Raw genomic sequence first — 15,819 nt, 5'->3', positions numbered from 1 at the left:
CTCACAGCTCCAGTTTCCAGCTTCAGTATTACTGTATATGGAAAGAGACTGGAAATCTTAACAAGAGAGTGAACTATATTGAAGTTTAAAAAAATGCTGTTCAAGTAATAACTGGCCACTAATTAAGAATCTGGATTGAAAGAAACACCTGTATAGTGTTTTTACATCCTTCATGTGTTTGGACTATATGTGTGCTTCCATTTACCTTCCACATATTAAAAACCAGCAGATAATATTCATTCAAGCATATATTCTTCTTTTTTAAAAAAGAGTGTCCTGCAACAGACTGGCTTCGTTTCAAGGCTGATTGCAAGTATGCACTTAATGTTGCCATAAATAACCTGTTTCATCCAGTTTAGCGTCACTGGTGTCAGAGATATGGTCAGGAATCCACATTGGAGAGGAAAGCATATCAATGTAGGGCAGACTCAGAATCACACAGGACTGATTAATGTTACTGGTTCTTCGACCTCCCACATTTTTGGTATGTATGAAATAAACTGGAGTACTGCGAAAAAATGTAATGCTGACACTGAGTCAATAAATTATACTACTGTTAATAAGTCATGTATATACTGCATATCGAGAATGTGTGGTTCACTCTGTTAACTAAATGCAATCCATAGAAAGGCTGATATTAATAAAAAAGAAAGTTGTTGAAAATTAATCTTTCTAGTTAAACAGCGATATTTATTTCCATGTCACATTCTAAACAAAATTTCTTAAATATTGCACTTGGAAATTATATGTTTGTAAGATATACAAGTTTAAAATACTTTAAGTCATCACTACAATCAGGAAATTTATGCTCTAAAGGAACAACAATTTTAGGAAAAGTCACAATATGACACTAAAAAAGGCAAAGAATTGAAAACTTGTTCTCACACTCAGAATTAAAGCGCCATCAATATGGAGTACAGCAGGCAAAATTTTTACACAGGTTGGAGCAGAAGGCAGTGTCTCTGCGGTGTCTCCATAGGACTGCTGAATAAAAGATTTGGGTGAGTTGTCACCATTTGCATGTGAATGTCTATTGATTGTGGCGGTAAGTGTAGGGAAGGTGCGGCATTTGGGATCAGGATCCGCTGTAATACCACGTTACAGTACTGTCGTCTTTCACTGAATATTTCTTGACGTGAAGATTTCTGCAGGTTTTCATGACTTCTGCTAGAAAAAGACAAAACAAAAAAGAGTTAGGCGCAAATGGCTTTACAGTAAGAATGTGATTGAATGCTATAATTGCTTCAGTTAACGATTTCAATGCATACTGAATACTGAACTTTTAATTGTACTTGTGGCTTGAATAAAATGATTTCCTGCACTAATAGTTTTGAGCAAAGGTCTCATTTTATGGTAATAGAAGGCCTTTTTTGAATGAAAGGATTTTTTTCCAACCCAGTTGCTTAAATATCCTTGCCAAGAGTGGAACTTTTTTGTGACTTGCTTGTGTTTTCATTCTGCCGGAGCTTGGAAAGAGACAAAAAGAAGCCAAATTTGAGTGTGTTTTAGTTTTAGCATATTTAATTAACTTATTTATTTGATCATTTTAACCTTCACTTGCACTTATTTCGATGGATTATTTATTCATGAAAGAATTTATTTATTGAACTGCACTGCACTACAGAAATTAATAGAATTTTTGATTGCTTTGGAATAAATACACTGAGCATTTTCTGCACTAATCTAACTGTTAGTGCCTCATTGTCCTTGTCCATTCTCAGTTACGACTATCAATTTCCCAGGAAATGAAAGGCGCATAAGGCTATAGGCGTCTGAAGCATCACGCGTTTTAACCCCAGGTGCTCCCCCTGTGGAGTTTGCATGTTGTCCCTCTTCACATGTGGGTGCACAGGCTTCCTCACACAGCCCAAAGACATGCAGGTTAGGTGAATTGCCATTACACGTACTACATTGACTCTAATGCATCTGTTTTTGGATTTGTCCTGCAATGGACTGATGCCCTGTCTAGCTGCTGTTCCAATCTTGCGCTCAATGAATGCTGGGATATGCTTCAGTTTTCCGCAACCAGCTTTGAATGAGCGGGTTAGGTAAATGGATGGATGTATGGCGCTATAAACATTTTTAACTATTCTTCTCTCTGTTCCTTACTTGAAAGAACAGGACTACCCCTAGGTTACTCTGTAGTTTTCATGAACATACAGTACATACAATCATACAAACAGACAACAACAGTGCTTTGTCCAGGTATTACTGCAACAGTAAACTGAAAATTTAAAGTTGGAAAACTAATCATGTTCAGACTAAATACAATCAAATAATTATGACATTTGACTCAGCTGTGGAGCTTGGGTAAAAAAAATAAATTATATGGAAAACCTGACTTAAAGTCGGAGGTAAGCGTGTGTAATACAAATATGATCCAATATTTAAATCAAACAACATAAAAAAAATGAAAACTATAAATGATTCTTGCAGTTAAAACATCTTTCCCTGAAGGCCCATCAGTTACAGTTGTGGCCTAATGTCATGGCTGTCAGCTGCTGAGCACCACAATGAATGATGTATAGCATTCATAACATTCTTAACCTTGCTTAAACTATAGGGCCATTGGCATTTGCACTAGTAGACTCAGGGCCAGTCCACAGGTCATAAGGTTACTGAACAGCCAATCAAAGCAAATTTTGTAAGAAAAATGATAGCATGAAAACACTATATATATTATTTACTATATATATATATATATATATATATATATATATATATATATACAGTAAATAAGAATTACAACAGGGGAAAGATACAGGGTAGTGAACCAACCAGGTGGGATCTCATTTGATGTCAAGCACATAAACAAACATAAAAGAAAAGTCCAAATGAAAGTGATCATGAATGTTGTCATCTGTCAGTGCATACAAAATCAAACAGCAAATGTTCAAAGTGCTTAGACCAGAGCTTATTCTGGGAGAATAAGAAAAAAAGGCTACAGCCAACTCTGGACAGGAAACCAGTCCATTACATGACCAACTCAAATACAATCACACCCACACTAAAATGGAACCAATTTAGAATTTCTATTTAAATCAACAATCACATCTTTCAGATGGGGCGGAAGAAAGCAGAACATGCAAAAGAAGGGACCATGATTCAGAGCAAATACCCGAGGCATGAGAGGCAACAGCACTAACCAATGCAGCACTGGGCCACCTCAAAATTTTAATATTTGATATATGCTTTTGCATGTTTGTTATATTTCTATTTGTCAGCAACAGTTATTATAATGGTCATATAATGTAAATGTTACAATTTCTTACATGATTTATAAATACTTTTTTCATATAGGTATATATTGCATTCAGATATATTTAAAAAATAAATATAGAGACATTATTACTCATGAAGATGTATGGAGAAGAATAAAAAAACAGACTGCCAAATGCACTGATTTTATGAATGCAGTATAGAGAATTTTAAGGCACTTATGTAAACTAATTACTAAATTTTGAAATACACTCCCTCCTTGACCTTATTTGCTTTACCCAAAAGATCTTGCCAAAGAAAAGTTCAACATGTACTAATTATATCTACACAGATAATTACAAGGAAAACTTTAGAAAACTTTTTTTTCATCTTGTATATGTACTTGACCCCATTAGACAGAAACTGAAATATGAATAATGCTACTTTAGTATTCCTCCATCCGTTATCCAACCCGCTATATCCTAACTACAGGGTGATGGGGGTCTGCTGGAGCTAATCCCAGCCAACACAGTGTACAAGGCATGAAACAAACCCTGGGCAGAGTGCCAGCCCACCGCAGGGCACACACACACACACACACACCAAGCACTCACTTGGGACAATTTAGATTCGCCAATGCACCTAACCATATTACTTTTTAAAAAATGATGAAAGCGTTAACCTCCTTTACTTTGACTTTTCAAACTTACTGTCACTGTCAGTGTGGTAAATTCACACCATAATCCTCAGGCTCAAGTGCCAGCCAACTCACTGCAATTTAAATCTTCAAAAACAAATGTTTCTTACATTTACTTATAATAGGAATGATTATGTATAAGAGATCAGATACAGTCAGCAATGCAATTGATTTTGATTATCTATGACCAGTATTCTATGGTTCCCAGTTGTTTCAAAGCTTGAACTGAAAGTTGTCAGGAAAGGGATATCTTCTCCATGATGCTTGGTTAGACAGGCAAGTTTAAAGAACAGATGGATTCAGTAGCCAGGCCACATAAAAGTCACATATAAATAGTACAAATTCTGCAGAGTATATACTGGGACCAAGAATATTTTTATGCCTTGATGTAAATTGGAAAGAAAGCTTTTCCTGTGATGTTGCTTTTTGTGATTGCTTTGCACTGATTAGTTTTTTGTTGTTGCAAAATATAGAACATTAAACAAACCATTTTTTGTCAGGGTCACTGCTGTTTTACTAACATTTTAACACTAAGACATTTTTGATCTAGGGTGCACTGAATGAGCAATAAGGGGGGAAAGAATGTTGCAGTTCCAGAGCAGAACTCTACTGAAAACTGCAGCAAGGTTTGCCGTTCACAAGACAACAGGTTATAGAGGCGCTATGGCATTATAGAAAGGATAAAGATTAGTAGGGTATGAGAAGGAGACTACAGTATAGCAGTATTTTGGGTCATACTGTATATGTGAGGCACAATGACCACCGGCTTAATATAGGCAAAACCATTCATTCCTTCATTCCTACTTATACTATTCTTAATTTATTATTTACTGGGTGTGTAGGTGTTGCAGCAGAGTTGTGTGCATATGGAAATTTGCCATGGTTGGGGAGGCTGCTGTTGGGTCTTACTGTCCTCAGCTCAAGTAAGCTACCCTGCATGTCTTTAGGATTTGTGAGAAAAAACAGAATACACAGAAGAAAAGACTCGCAGACATTAAGTGGGAACATGCAAAACCCAGATAATGGTGGGATTCAAACCCAGGCTAGTATACCTCAGAGGGACATAAAACATGTTATTTTTATAAATAAATAATGGATCACAAAATGAATAATGATAAAATACAATAATACAGCCTGCCATTTCTGCAGGTCAGGTCAAGTTGGGGAGCATGCACTGGTACATTGCCACACCTACCACATGACAAAACAGTTCAGTATCCTGGTTGGCAACCCCCTAGGCAGACACGTGGTCAAGTCCCATGCTCCGGAAATGACTCTCTGTCCGCTGCAGCCAGGTGTTACATGGACGACCCCTTGGCCTGGTCCAGCCACTTGAGTCCTCAACAGTGATGATCCTGCGAACCAGATCACCCTCAGGGAATCTCTCTACATAGCTGTAGTGCCGTAACTGACACTCCCTCACAATGCAGGCAATGTGCCTCATTCAGGACTCCATGAGCAACCGCTCATTTGACACAAAGTCAAACCAGTGGTACCCAAGGATTCTCTGAAGAGACACAGTACCAAAGGAGTCCAGTCTTCATCACAGGTCACTGGATAATGTCCATGTTTTGCAACCATGTAGCAAAATGGGAAGCACCAGGACTCTAAAGACTTGAAACTTCATCCTTTTACATAGATATCAGGGGCGCCACACACCCCTTTCCAGCGACCTCATTACCCCCATGCTCTCCCAATCCGTCTACTGACTTCATAGGAAGAGTCAAAACAGACATGAATGTCACTGCCGAGGTAAGCAAACCCCTCGACAAGGTCGACACTCTCTCTGCAGACGACACACTGCTGATGGCTGTGCCCAAGAGGTCATTAATGGCCTGGATCTTGGTTTTTATCCAGGACTCTTGCAAGCCCAGACACTAAGACTCCTCACTCAGTTTTTCGAGGGCCCTGATCAGAGCCTCCATTGACTCTGAGAAGCATTGAACAGAGTAGGAGCAAGAGCACACCTCTGATGAGCCCCAAAATCAACTAGGAAAAGTGCAGAGGTTCTGCCTCCACTCTGCACAGCACTCACAGTACAAGTGTACAGGCCGGCCATGATAGCCAACAAACTTGAGGGAATCCCACAAAGTCTCAGGATGGTCCCACAGGGCAGTTCGATCAACTGAGTTGAACGCTTTATGAAAATCGTCAAAGGCTGCAAAGTAACTACAGATTTTCATGTTTGCACTCCGTGAGAACCCTCAGTGCCAGGATGTGGTCGCTGGTAGGTGAACAGTTTCTGTAGGGTGACAAATAAATGCTGTTTTACTCTTTTATACTCTGCTTAGCAAGATTTTACTTCTTAGTGTTTTCAGGAGTTTTATCTGTTTAAATTTTGTACTCTAACCATGGAGACAAATCTGAGATGTCAACTACACCCAGAGCTGGCCAACCCTTAAGGGGCACATGTTCTAGACACCAAGGGCACCATTTAGGTAAAATAAAGAATGCATACTCTGGACACAGTGGGGGACTCCCTCACCCAGGGCTCCATATGGGCTTCAACCATCACTGACTACACCTTTAACAAGAAAGGGAAACAGATGACATTTCAGCTGTGGATTATTTTCAGCATTGGTTATCTATCTATCTATCTATCTGTCTATCTATCTATCTATCTATCTATCTATCTAATTCGCTGTAACAAGTTTTTGATGTTTCACTCACTCACTTTTTGACAGACACTTTGCTCAAACTAATTATTAAGGCATTTCTATGGGTGGGTTCTGGACTTGATGATGTTTTATTGCTACTGTCTTTTATACTTATTATGTTTATTTTATTATTTATAGTGTATTGTGCATTTTGAAGTATTCTGCCTTGAAGCCAAGTCCTACCAACATAAAATTTCATTATGTGTATGCATAATGACAATAAAGAATTATATCTATTCTATATGAATTTCCAATATAAAATCAAATTATTTCTTAATTAAGCCTTAGTTTCAAGAACTATTTTAATAAAGCATTGATGTAAAAAATTAAATTAAATGAGAGGGACAAAAATGATAACTTACTAAGTGTGTAGCTGCCTCAGTATGTGGTTATTATAGTTAACGAAAACTAAAATTAAAACTGAAACTATTAATAAAGAAACATTTTCGTAAACTGAAATAAAGTAATGTACAAAACGGAAATGAAAGACTAAAACTAAATGAAACTATTGAAGTAGCTGGAAAGACTAACTGAAATAAAATAATAATTAAAAATAGCTTTAGTTTTTGAATAAATATTCTTACCGTTAATCTTTAACCCTTGTAACTTTTAAACAGAAAGTCATCCCTCACGAGCCGCCTGCATATATTTGTCCAGTGATTGGTGGCTGGTGACGGAGGGCAGGTGTTTGTGCAGAATTTTTGGTGACAGAGCAAATTGAACACGGGTGCATAAAGCATGTGAAATAGAAAGCGATTTGCTGTGCGACAAAAGTGACAAGTCTTCAGGAGCTGCTTGTGACAGCATGTTAGATTGTGGTGTTCGTGAAGCAAAGCAAGGTGATGATTTTGGTTTGAATGTGCTCAGTAGCTTTCAAACCTGCAGTTCACTGGATCTCCGGGGCTAAATAGAAAAGTATTAGATACAGAGAATCTCTTACAGAATTTCAGTCTGTTCATAAATGATGGCATGTTAGCTGTAGGACTAACTGACTTGACTGTGCTCAAGATACGGTATGTACAGAGCAAGTATTAAACAGCAGCACACAATAAGCCACATTCCAGGCTTCATGAGTCTGACATCCACTATGACGAGTGAAAGCATTTCTTTGCGCTTCTTGTGTATCACAAAATCAGAATGTGTGGTCAACAAAACCTTTACCGTATGTACAGAAAAATCATGAGTGAGTAACGTTTCAGTTTAGGTGTCTCAGTTGTGTTTGTTGACAGCAATTCACCTGCCACTTCAGACAGGAGAAATCCTTTTTCAAAATAAAACAGCACTTATCAAGAGACTGACAAAGTCAGCATACAATAGTGGCATATTGTTGCCGACCAATCACTTTTGCTTTAAAAAGGTTGTTTAACCACGAAGAGATACAAACCTTGTAATATTCCTGAGTTGGCAACATCTCTACTGAACTACAGAGAGTCTGCCAACTGCTGAAAAAATAAGCATACTAAGGTGTTTTTGTATGTATTCTATATTTATTAATTTATCTTTTTTATTTTACATTCACAGCTCAAAATACCTGATATTGTGAACATAATTCAGTGGCAGAATTATGTTTTAAAATATTTGACCCCCTTTCTTCAGTTTTTCTCTACCAAAATAGATAGTTGAAATATCATTTTCTGTTGTTTTTAACATCAGCCCTGTCATACATATTGCATATCAGGGATTTTTCCTGGCTTGCATCCAAAGCTGCTGGGGTAGGCTCCAGGTTTCCTGCGATCCTGCCCTGGATAAGTTGGTTTATATAATGTATATATTGTTCTTAATTTCAGATGCTGTCTCTGTCATTTTGTGGCTGTCCACATTCCTATTACCTGCTCTTATTCTGCTCATTAAGGTTTTTCTGTTCTTATGCAAGGGCTATTCATGTCTCACAGCCCGTAATTCTTGTCTTTGTTTGTTTCCCTCAATACAGCTAGGTGGGGTCTGCACACTGATTCAAGCCTAAGAGTCATGTTCTAACTCCCTGATTTGCATGATCACACCTGTCAGAACAAAGTAGAATCTATTTTTGATTTTTTTATATATTGGATTTATATATACAGTACAGGCCAAAAGTTTGGACACACCTCCTCATTCAATGTGTTTTCGTTATTTTCTTGACCATTTACATTGGTAGATTCTCACTGAAGGCATCAAAACTATGAATGAACACATGTGGAGTTATGTACTTAACAAAAAAAGGTGAAATAACTGAAAACATGTTTTATATTCTAGTTTCTTCAAAATAGCCACCCTTTGCTCTGATTACTGCTTTGCACACTCTTGGCATTCTCTCGATGAGCTTCAACAGGTAGTCACATGGGGTATGTTTGGTTGGGAAAAATGTTAGGGGTGAAGCGCAGGGTACTTTTTCACCGACAGTTCCGCACACGTGCCCGTACTGCCAACAGGAGAAGGGCTGCTGATGCAAAATCGAATGAATCATCTCAAGAAAAGGAAACCAACAGGAGAAGGGCTGCTGATGCAAGACCGGATGAAACATCTGAAGAAAGGGAAGGGAGGCTGTAGTCAATGTATGTTTGTTTGTCCACCATACAAATCTGCACCGGGCATCCAATCGCCACCAAACTGGGCATGGGGCTCCTTTGTGACCAGGAGGAGGTCATGGGGAATGTTTGGTTGGGAAAAATGTCTGATGCAAGAGCGGATGAAACATCTCAAGAAAGGGAAACCAGGCTGTCTGCCAACAGGCGAAGGGCTGCTGATGCAACACGTGTACAAATGCAGCACGATTTTAAAAATATGGCTTTCGCATATAACCAACAGGTTGCATATCATGAACATCCTGTCACTGTTATTGGCCGAATGGATCATATCTGTGTTCATTGTAGAGCTCTAAAATGGAAAGGAGGGTCACCAGGATTGTGCTGCTGAAAAGGGAAGGTGAAACTGCCATCTCTACTTCGTCCACCTGAACCTCTGCACTCTTTGATGTCAGAATCAACGCCAATTTCAAAGCATTTCTTGAACAACATCAGGAAGTACAATTCCTGTTTTCAAATGACTTCTTTTGGTGCAACTAAACAAATACGAGAGGATGGGTTCATGCCCACATTCAAAGTGCAAGGTCAAGTTTACCATGCAATAGGATCATTACTTCCATTAACTGATGGGACAATTGAGTTCCTTCGGATCTACTTCATGGGAGATATTTCCACAACAGTGCATCATAGACACAGCAGAATACCGAACGTGAGACTGAACATTGTGATGGATTTAGAACGATTCCTTCATTAGAACAACGTGTATGTCACCCTTTTCAAGACTGCACTTCAACATATGTCAACAGATGATTATAAAGTTGTCATAAGAGCTGACAAAATGCCACAGGGAGAGCATCACCGATGATTCAATGCTTCCACACTTGATGAGGTTACCATTGTAATGGTAGGCAATGACTTTGGGAAGCAGGATAATATCATTGAGAAAAGGAACAGAAGTCTTCAGCGTGTGGCAGACACACACACATCATATGATGCCGTTCAGTATCCACTAATCTTTTGGTAAAACGAAGATGGGTATTACTTTGGAATTCCATAAACAGATCCATCTACGGGCAACTCTGTTGCTGGCAAGAAACTCAGTGCAATGGACTTTTATGCTTACTGACAAATGAGCAGAGTTTCTGAAGAGAATCGCATCTTGAAATGCCGGCAACTTTTCCATCAATACATATTATTGAAGCAACTATCATAACAGGTTGCACAAGACATGAAAATGTTTTCATACCAAGAATACCGCATGATTGCTGATAAGGCTCAAGGGCAGTCACTGCAAGTTGCAGGCATCAATTTGGAAAATCCATGCTTTTCACACAGATAGCTATACGTAGCATGTTCTAGAGTGGGCAATTCTCAGAATTTGTTCATTTTCACACCACAAGGGGGAAAAAATACAGTGTTTCCAAAGGCTCTGGAATAACCACTTGCATTACCTATTACAATAAAATGTGAATCAGAAAAATGTTTGTTCTATTTCTATGTTGTGTTTCTTTCATTTGGGAAATTCATTATACATTCCCTGGCAACGCTGGGTACTCCTGTTGAGTTTTGTCCACTGCCTCCCGACTCTGACTCTCTGAGCTATGGCAGTAGGCTCCTGTAAACAAGTGCAGTTTAGTGATTAGGTTCTAGTATTCTGGTTAATGACCCACATCTTTTCTGTCTTTGCTCAATTCTCTGTCATGGAGTTTTTGGACCAGTTAAATAATAGTGCTGTAGTGACTGAGTCCTTGCAAGTTATGTCCAATTTCTATGACAATTTAGCCCTCTGGTTTTCAGGGCAAATCATAGTCTCTTTAGTAATCTGTTTCAAATTAAATTTCTTCCCTGGTCTTTTGCTAATTCCACTTTAGCAGTCTCTCTTTCTCACACAAACTTTTTTCCAGCAAACTACTCAAAGCAGCCAGCTAGAGTTACTTTGGTTTTTAAGGCTGATGTATCAAGCAGATTAGATGAATATACTGTAGTATTAATGTAGTATTGTATAGGACTTCTGCCTCATTTGAAACACTGCATTTGTAGCAGTTATACTTTTTTAATTGTAAACATAGACCAATGAATAAATTATATTTTTTTGCATAATGGTGGTACATTGTCCACCTGTAATTCACCATGCTGATGTATATACTAATCACATGCCTGTTTCATGTGCTTTATTTATACCTAAAAACTAAAAACAACATTTCCCTTCAGTTTCCAGCTAGCCTGTCTGTTTTCAGACTTATCTAGAATACTGACACCCAGATAGAACAAAATGATTGTTTTTTTTTTTCAGAAATGTGATCAGGAGATTCAAAAACATAAGGGAAACTAATTTTCCTTTCATGACTTCAACACTTCAAGCTAGGCACTGGCTGAGGCTAGAGTCAAAGACCTAAGATGACATTTAGTAACAATATCGTGAAATCGGCTGACCTTTTCTTTGCTCTAGGTATTCAGCCTGTGTGAGGTTAACAATAGAGATGTGAAAAATGTCACCCTTTATAACAATCAAAACTGTGACATCTAATACCATGAGATCTAAAATAATCATTGCAGAATATAATTAAACATTTTTAATTCTAAAGTATGAAAAATGGAGGTTTTACTTTAAAAAAAGCAGTTAAAGAAAAAATATCTGAATTTTATTCTCATTGTTAAATTTCTATTACAGGTTTAAGTCTAATAAAGCTATGCTTTTAATAAATGAGGACAACATAGTATTTTAATGGTGGCTTTCTATAGCTATATACAGTACGTTTCTGTCATTAGAGGTCTTTGCTATTTCTGACACCATAGCTCTTCTTAATATACTGAAGGAATTTTAACAATGATGAAATATTTTTTGATCATAATATGTGGGGTGAGCTACCTTAAATGCATCTTGTTGCAATGATTAAACAATTACATTCAATAATTAAACAAAGTCATTAACTGGTTATTATTTGTCACAAGTTGATTGTACAGCAAACAAGGATCCAATCAGCAATTTTCTAATCTTCCTGTTCTAATTCAGGTGTCCTTTAACAGCCATAACAGGCATATAAGGCATGAAACATTCCTGGATGGATTGCTGATCCTCCACAGAAGACACTAAGTCCCAAATCTTTGTTGTATCAAATGGTAGTGTGTGGCAGCAATGGAAACCTAAACATCTAATTATAGCTTACTTGTCAAAATGGTTTAACAAGGAGGTGGATATTTCTCAAGAGTCAGTAGTACTTGCAGTTTACAAAACATGAAATGGATTTTAAATTACTGGTTGTATCACTCTCTATTACATTATAAATTATAGATAGAGTCTTCCAACTAGTCTACTTTAAAGTGCCAGGACCCTAATGATATAAAAAAGTTACAAATTAATTATTGTTAAAAATAATCATTTCAATATCTTCTTACCTTTGATACCCCTTATTTATATAGCTTTTGCTTCTCCCTGGACAAAAAGAACTTCTAAGAATGGACAGGCGTGGATTACGTTCATACGAAAAATGTCTGGGTGAAATATTGAGTTGATTTCTGTTTCGCTCAATCCAGCATGATTTTCTTTGACGTTGTCTACAATCTTTCTGAGATCTAGAGACAAATGTTTTTGAAGAAATTCGATTAATATTATGTATATCCTTAAAATAGTTGATTCTGATAAACTAGGTGTCACTGTGTTATTACAGTACATGACAACAGGAAAAAGTAAAGAGCAAAAGGCTATCTATTGGTATTTCTTCTGAGACTGTATAATGAAGTATACCACTGAGGAATGGCTAAGAGACAAGGGAACACCTATGATTTAAAAAAATCCTTCTGATCATTTGTGGGGTACAGCCCGGACACAGACAGGTAGACATGATGGTTTTACCACACACACGTTTATTCACAATATTTACACAAAAAAGTGAGCACAACCCAGTGCTGAAGCACCAATCACCCCTCATGTCCAGGCCTCACAGTACAATGCCTTTCACTTCTCTGGTCCGCCTTCACTCCTCTCCCCCAAGCTCTGTCCTCTTCCACCCAACTCCAGCCATCGAATGGAGGGAGGAGGCCCCTTATATCTACACCCGGACAAGCTCCAGGTGCTTCCCGACACTCCTCCGCTGACACTCCCCTGTGTGGCGGAAGTGCCGGCTGTGCACCCGGAAGCATTCTGGGTGTCCCCGTTCCTCTTCCCCCCAGAACTTCTGGGTGTGGCGGAAGTGCTGAGGTCCAGGGGTTTGAAGGCAGTGGGGCGCCCCCTGGCGGCGACCACGGCCTTCTACAGGGTTGAGCTTCCAAGCTCCCTACCTATGGTCCCCAAAGCAACCAGGGTGGTCGGCCCCACATGGTCTGGGGAAGGTGCAAACCCTCCTCCGGTCCTCCTGGGCGTCCCGGCCGGGTTACCTCCCCAGCCGTCTCTGACACTTTAAAATAATTGCCATTAACAGCTAAATAAACAATTGACACCACTTAAACAGTAAACATTGTACCAAATGTTGCCTACTGAAAATGACTAAGAAGTTATGAAAAAAGCTCTTTGTTCCTTACCTGTCCGAGACTTCTCTCTTATTTTCTGACAAATGTAGTCTCTTTTGTCGTATACAGCACACGATGAAGGATGCAGACAGAGTAAGGATTATAATACAGCTAATGATGGATACTAGCACAGCAAGTTGAAACCCTTTGTCTTCAGGCTGTGGAATTGCTGCACCAGATATCAGCAAAAGAAAACAGAAGAAAATGTTATTCTTACTGATCTATGTGATATTATACATTAGTTCACAGGTTTTGGACACACACTTCAGGTACAAATAAAAAACATTATGACTAATCTAGTTGGATTACTGAGATAAAGAATACTGTAAATCTGTAAAAAAATCTTAATACTTAGTAGAACCTACTCAAGTTAAGTGCAATAAAATCAGTTTAGTAATATCGATTCATTTCTGTCCTGCAATATTTCTTACTTCCTGTTCCATTCATCTGGCAAATGATTACTCATCTAAAATGATATGTTATTGTGTATTATGATTTTGTTCTTGTGAGGTTCTATCCAAACAACTAGAGATGGGGGATCCATGTATTATGTTTGGGCAATTCTATTCTGTCTCTCTGTTTCCATTGATATTATCCACTACTCTAACCTATTTAAGGTTTTGAAAGTATTGTCTACTATACAGTTAAAATGATCAATGAAAAGAAAGGCCATGTCATGAGGTCATTGTGATCAAATTGCATATAATTGTTAAGGTCTACAAAGATAAATTGTAATCTTGACTGAGAATGCAGTGGGTGATGGGGCTTGTGGATAGTGCATCTTGAAATTAGTATAATGGCATGAATTCATATTCAAAACAGTTTAGTCCTTTTTGGGTTCTGGTTGGCTCTGGCAGAATAAGGCATAACCATGCCAGTATTAGAGCAAAAAACAAAACTCTATTCTCCCAAAGCTTATAGAAAATCTTCTCTTTATTGATGAAGCAAAAAAAAACAACCCTTGTCAAAGGTATTGTGAGGATTGGTGGAAGAGATAGCCATAGGGTTTGTTAAGTAAATACTGGATTATACTCAATTGGAAGTCTTATTTAACATGCTAACAGGCACCCCTTATCACATTTAGGAGTGCAAAACATTAACAGACTATTTAAAGTTGGTCAAGATACAAATGTGCAAAGAGCATAGGGTTTCAGATTCAGTAAATATCTGACAAAAGTAAAAATACTTGCATTGTAAATTTAATAACGATTGCAATAGTGCCTTGTACTCATATAACAGAAACAATGGAAATAAGAAAACAGGGCATTTTTCAACACAAGTGAAAGTAAGAGTGAATATCAATGTGGCTTGCACCAGTTCCTCTAAGACAGTATATATTCAATTTGCATTCGAATTTTCTCACCCAGCCAATCCTTTCAGATTCCATGCATACTCATTTAGACTACTGTGACATCATAAAAGTATCCTGTAATTTTTTTTACAGCAATAAACATATATTATATCTACAAATTAAAGAAATTTTAGGATTTTACCATGGTATTCACTGACTATTTAAACACAAAGGAAATGAAAAAACACAAAAGAACTGGCAACAGAAAACATATAATTGAAAATCCAGAATTAAAGTAAAGTGGCACACAACATAGAAATGGCCCTTTCCTTTGTCCATTCTTTTAAAACTAAACATTATTCAGCTGGTATCGAGTGACTTGACACACAGTCTAAAGAGCAGGCTGCTTCTCTGGCAAATACGGTCAGTCAAAAAAATGTGTCATCATCACATGCTCTCTATGCAGGACATAAAGATACATTTCTACAGGAAACAGGTTAAAACATACTTGTACAAATACAATTAAAGTGTAAAAGCTCCAAAACATATATATATTGTAGCAGTTAGGGGGCACTATCGCTCCCTTGAACCCTCAGGTACCACACCAAACACCAGGTAAAAGTGCTACAATAATTATTTTTATTATAATTATGTGCACCAAGCACCCTCCACTCTACACTACTCATAAAAAAAACACAATACAATAATAATAACCAATCCTCCGACTCCCAGACGCATTGCCCTCCTACTACCCAGCTCAGCTCGCCATATGGGAGCTCCCACAGTCCTTTTATATTCCCTGACCCGGAAGTGTTCCCAATATCCAGTCCATGTGATCCTGTATCACTTCCGGGTCAGGTAAAAAGTTCTTTTCTTCACCCTGGAAGCCCATCGCTCTTCCTTTGACAAACTTCTGGGTTATAGGGCACAAATAAGTCTTCGGCCCTCCCTGCGGCTCGGGGGACTTGG

The 15,819-nt window shown here is 38.0% G+C and overlaps 2 protein-coding genes across 4 annotated transcripts in view; one reads left to right on the top strand and one right to left on the bottom strand.

Annotated features, from left to right (window-relative positions):
- Positions 1-371: 371 nt before the first annotated feature.
- slc13a4 (solute carrier family 13 member 4) overlaps positions 372-15,819 on the top strand; it is a 167,838-nt gene continuing 152,390 nt past the window's right edge. The window contains exon 1 of the mRNA XM_039769453.1: positions 372-484. Within this exon, the coding sequence (XP_039625387.1) occupies positions 452-484 (33 nt within the window). The 5' untranslated portion in view covers positions 372-451. The remainder of the gene's footprint in view (positions 485-15,819) is intronic.
- Positions 695-15,819, bottom strand: part of zgc:162331 (uncharacterized protein LOC793007 homolog) — a 48,200-nt gene continuing 33,075 nt past the window's right edge. For 2 of the 3 annotated variants that reach the window (XM_039769455.1, XM_039769458.1), the window contains exons 3-5: positions 13,572-13,728; positions 12,450-12,626; positions 695-1,167 (exon numbers count right to left, since the gene is read on the bottom strand). In XM_039769455.1, coding sequence (XP_039625389.1) covers positions 933-1,167; positions 12,450-12,626; positions 13,572-13,728 — 569 coding nt within the window. In that variant the 3' untranslated portion in view covers positions 695-932. The remainder of the gene's footprint in view (positions 1,168-12,449; positions 12,627-13,571; positions 13,729-15,819) is intronic. The other variant, XM_039769457.1, reaches the window with a different exon arrangement.

Source organism: Polypterus senegalus, chromosome 11 (genome assembly GCF_016835505.1).
Source record: "Polypterus senegalus isolate Bchr_013 chromosome 11, ASM1683550v1, whole genome shotgun sequence".
Lineage (NCBI taxonomy): Eukaryota > Metazoa > Chordata > Cladistia > Polypteriformes > Polypteridae > Polypterus > Polypterus senegalus.
This window is presented reverse-complemented; position numbering and strand designations above follow the sequence as displayed.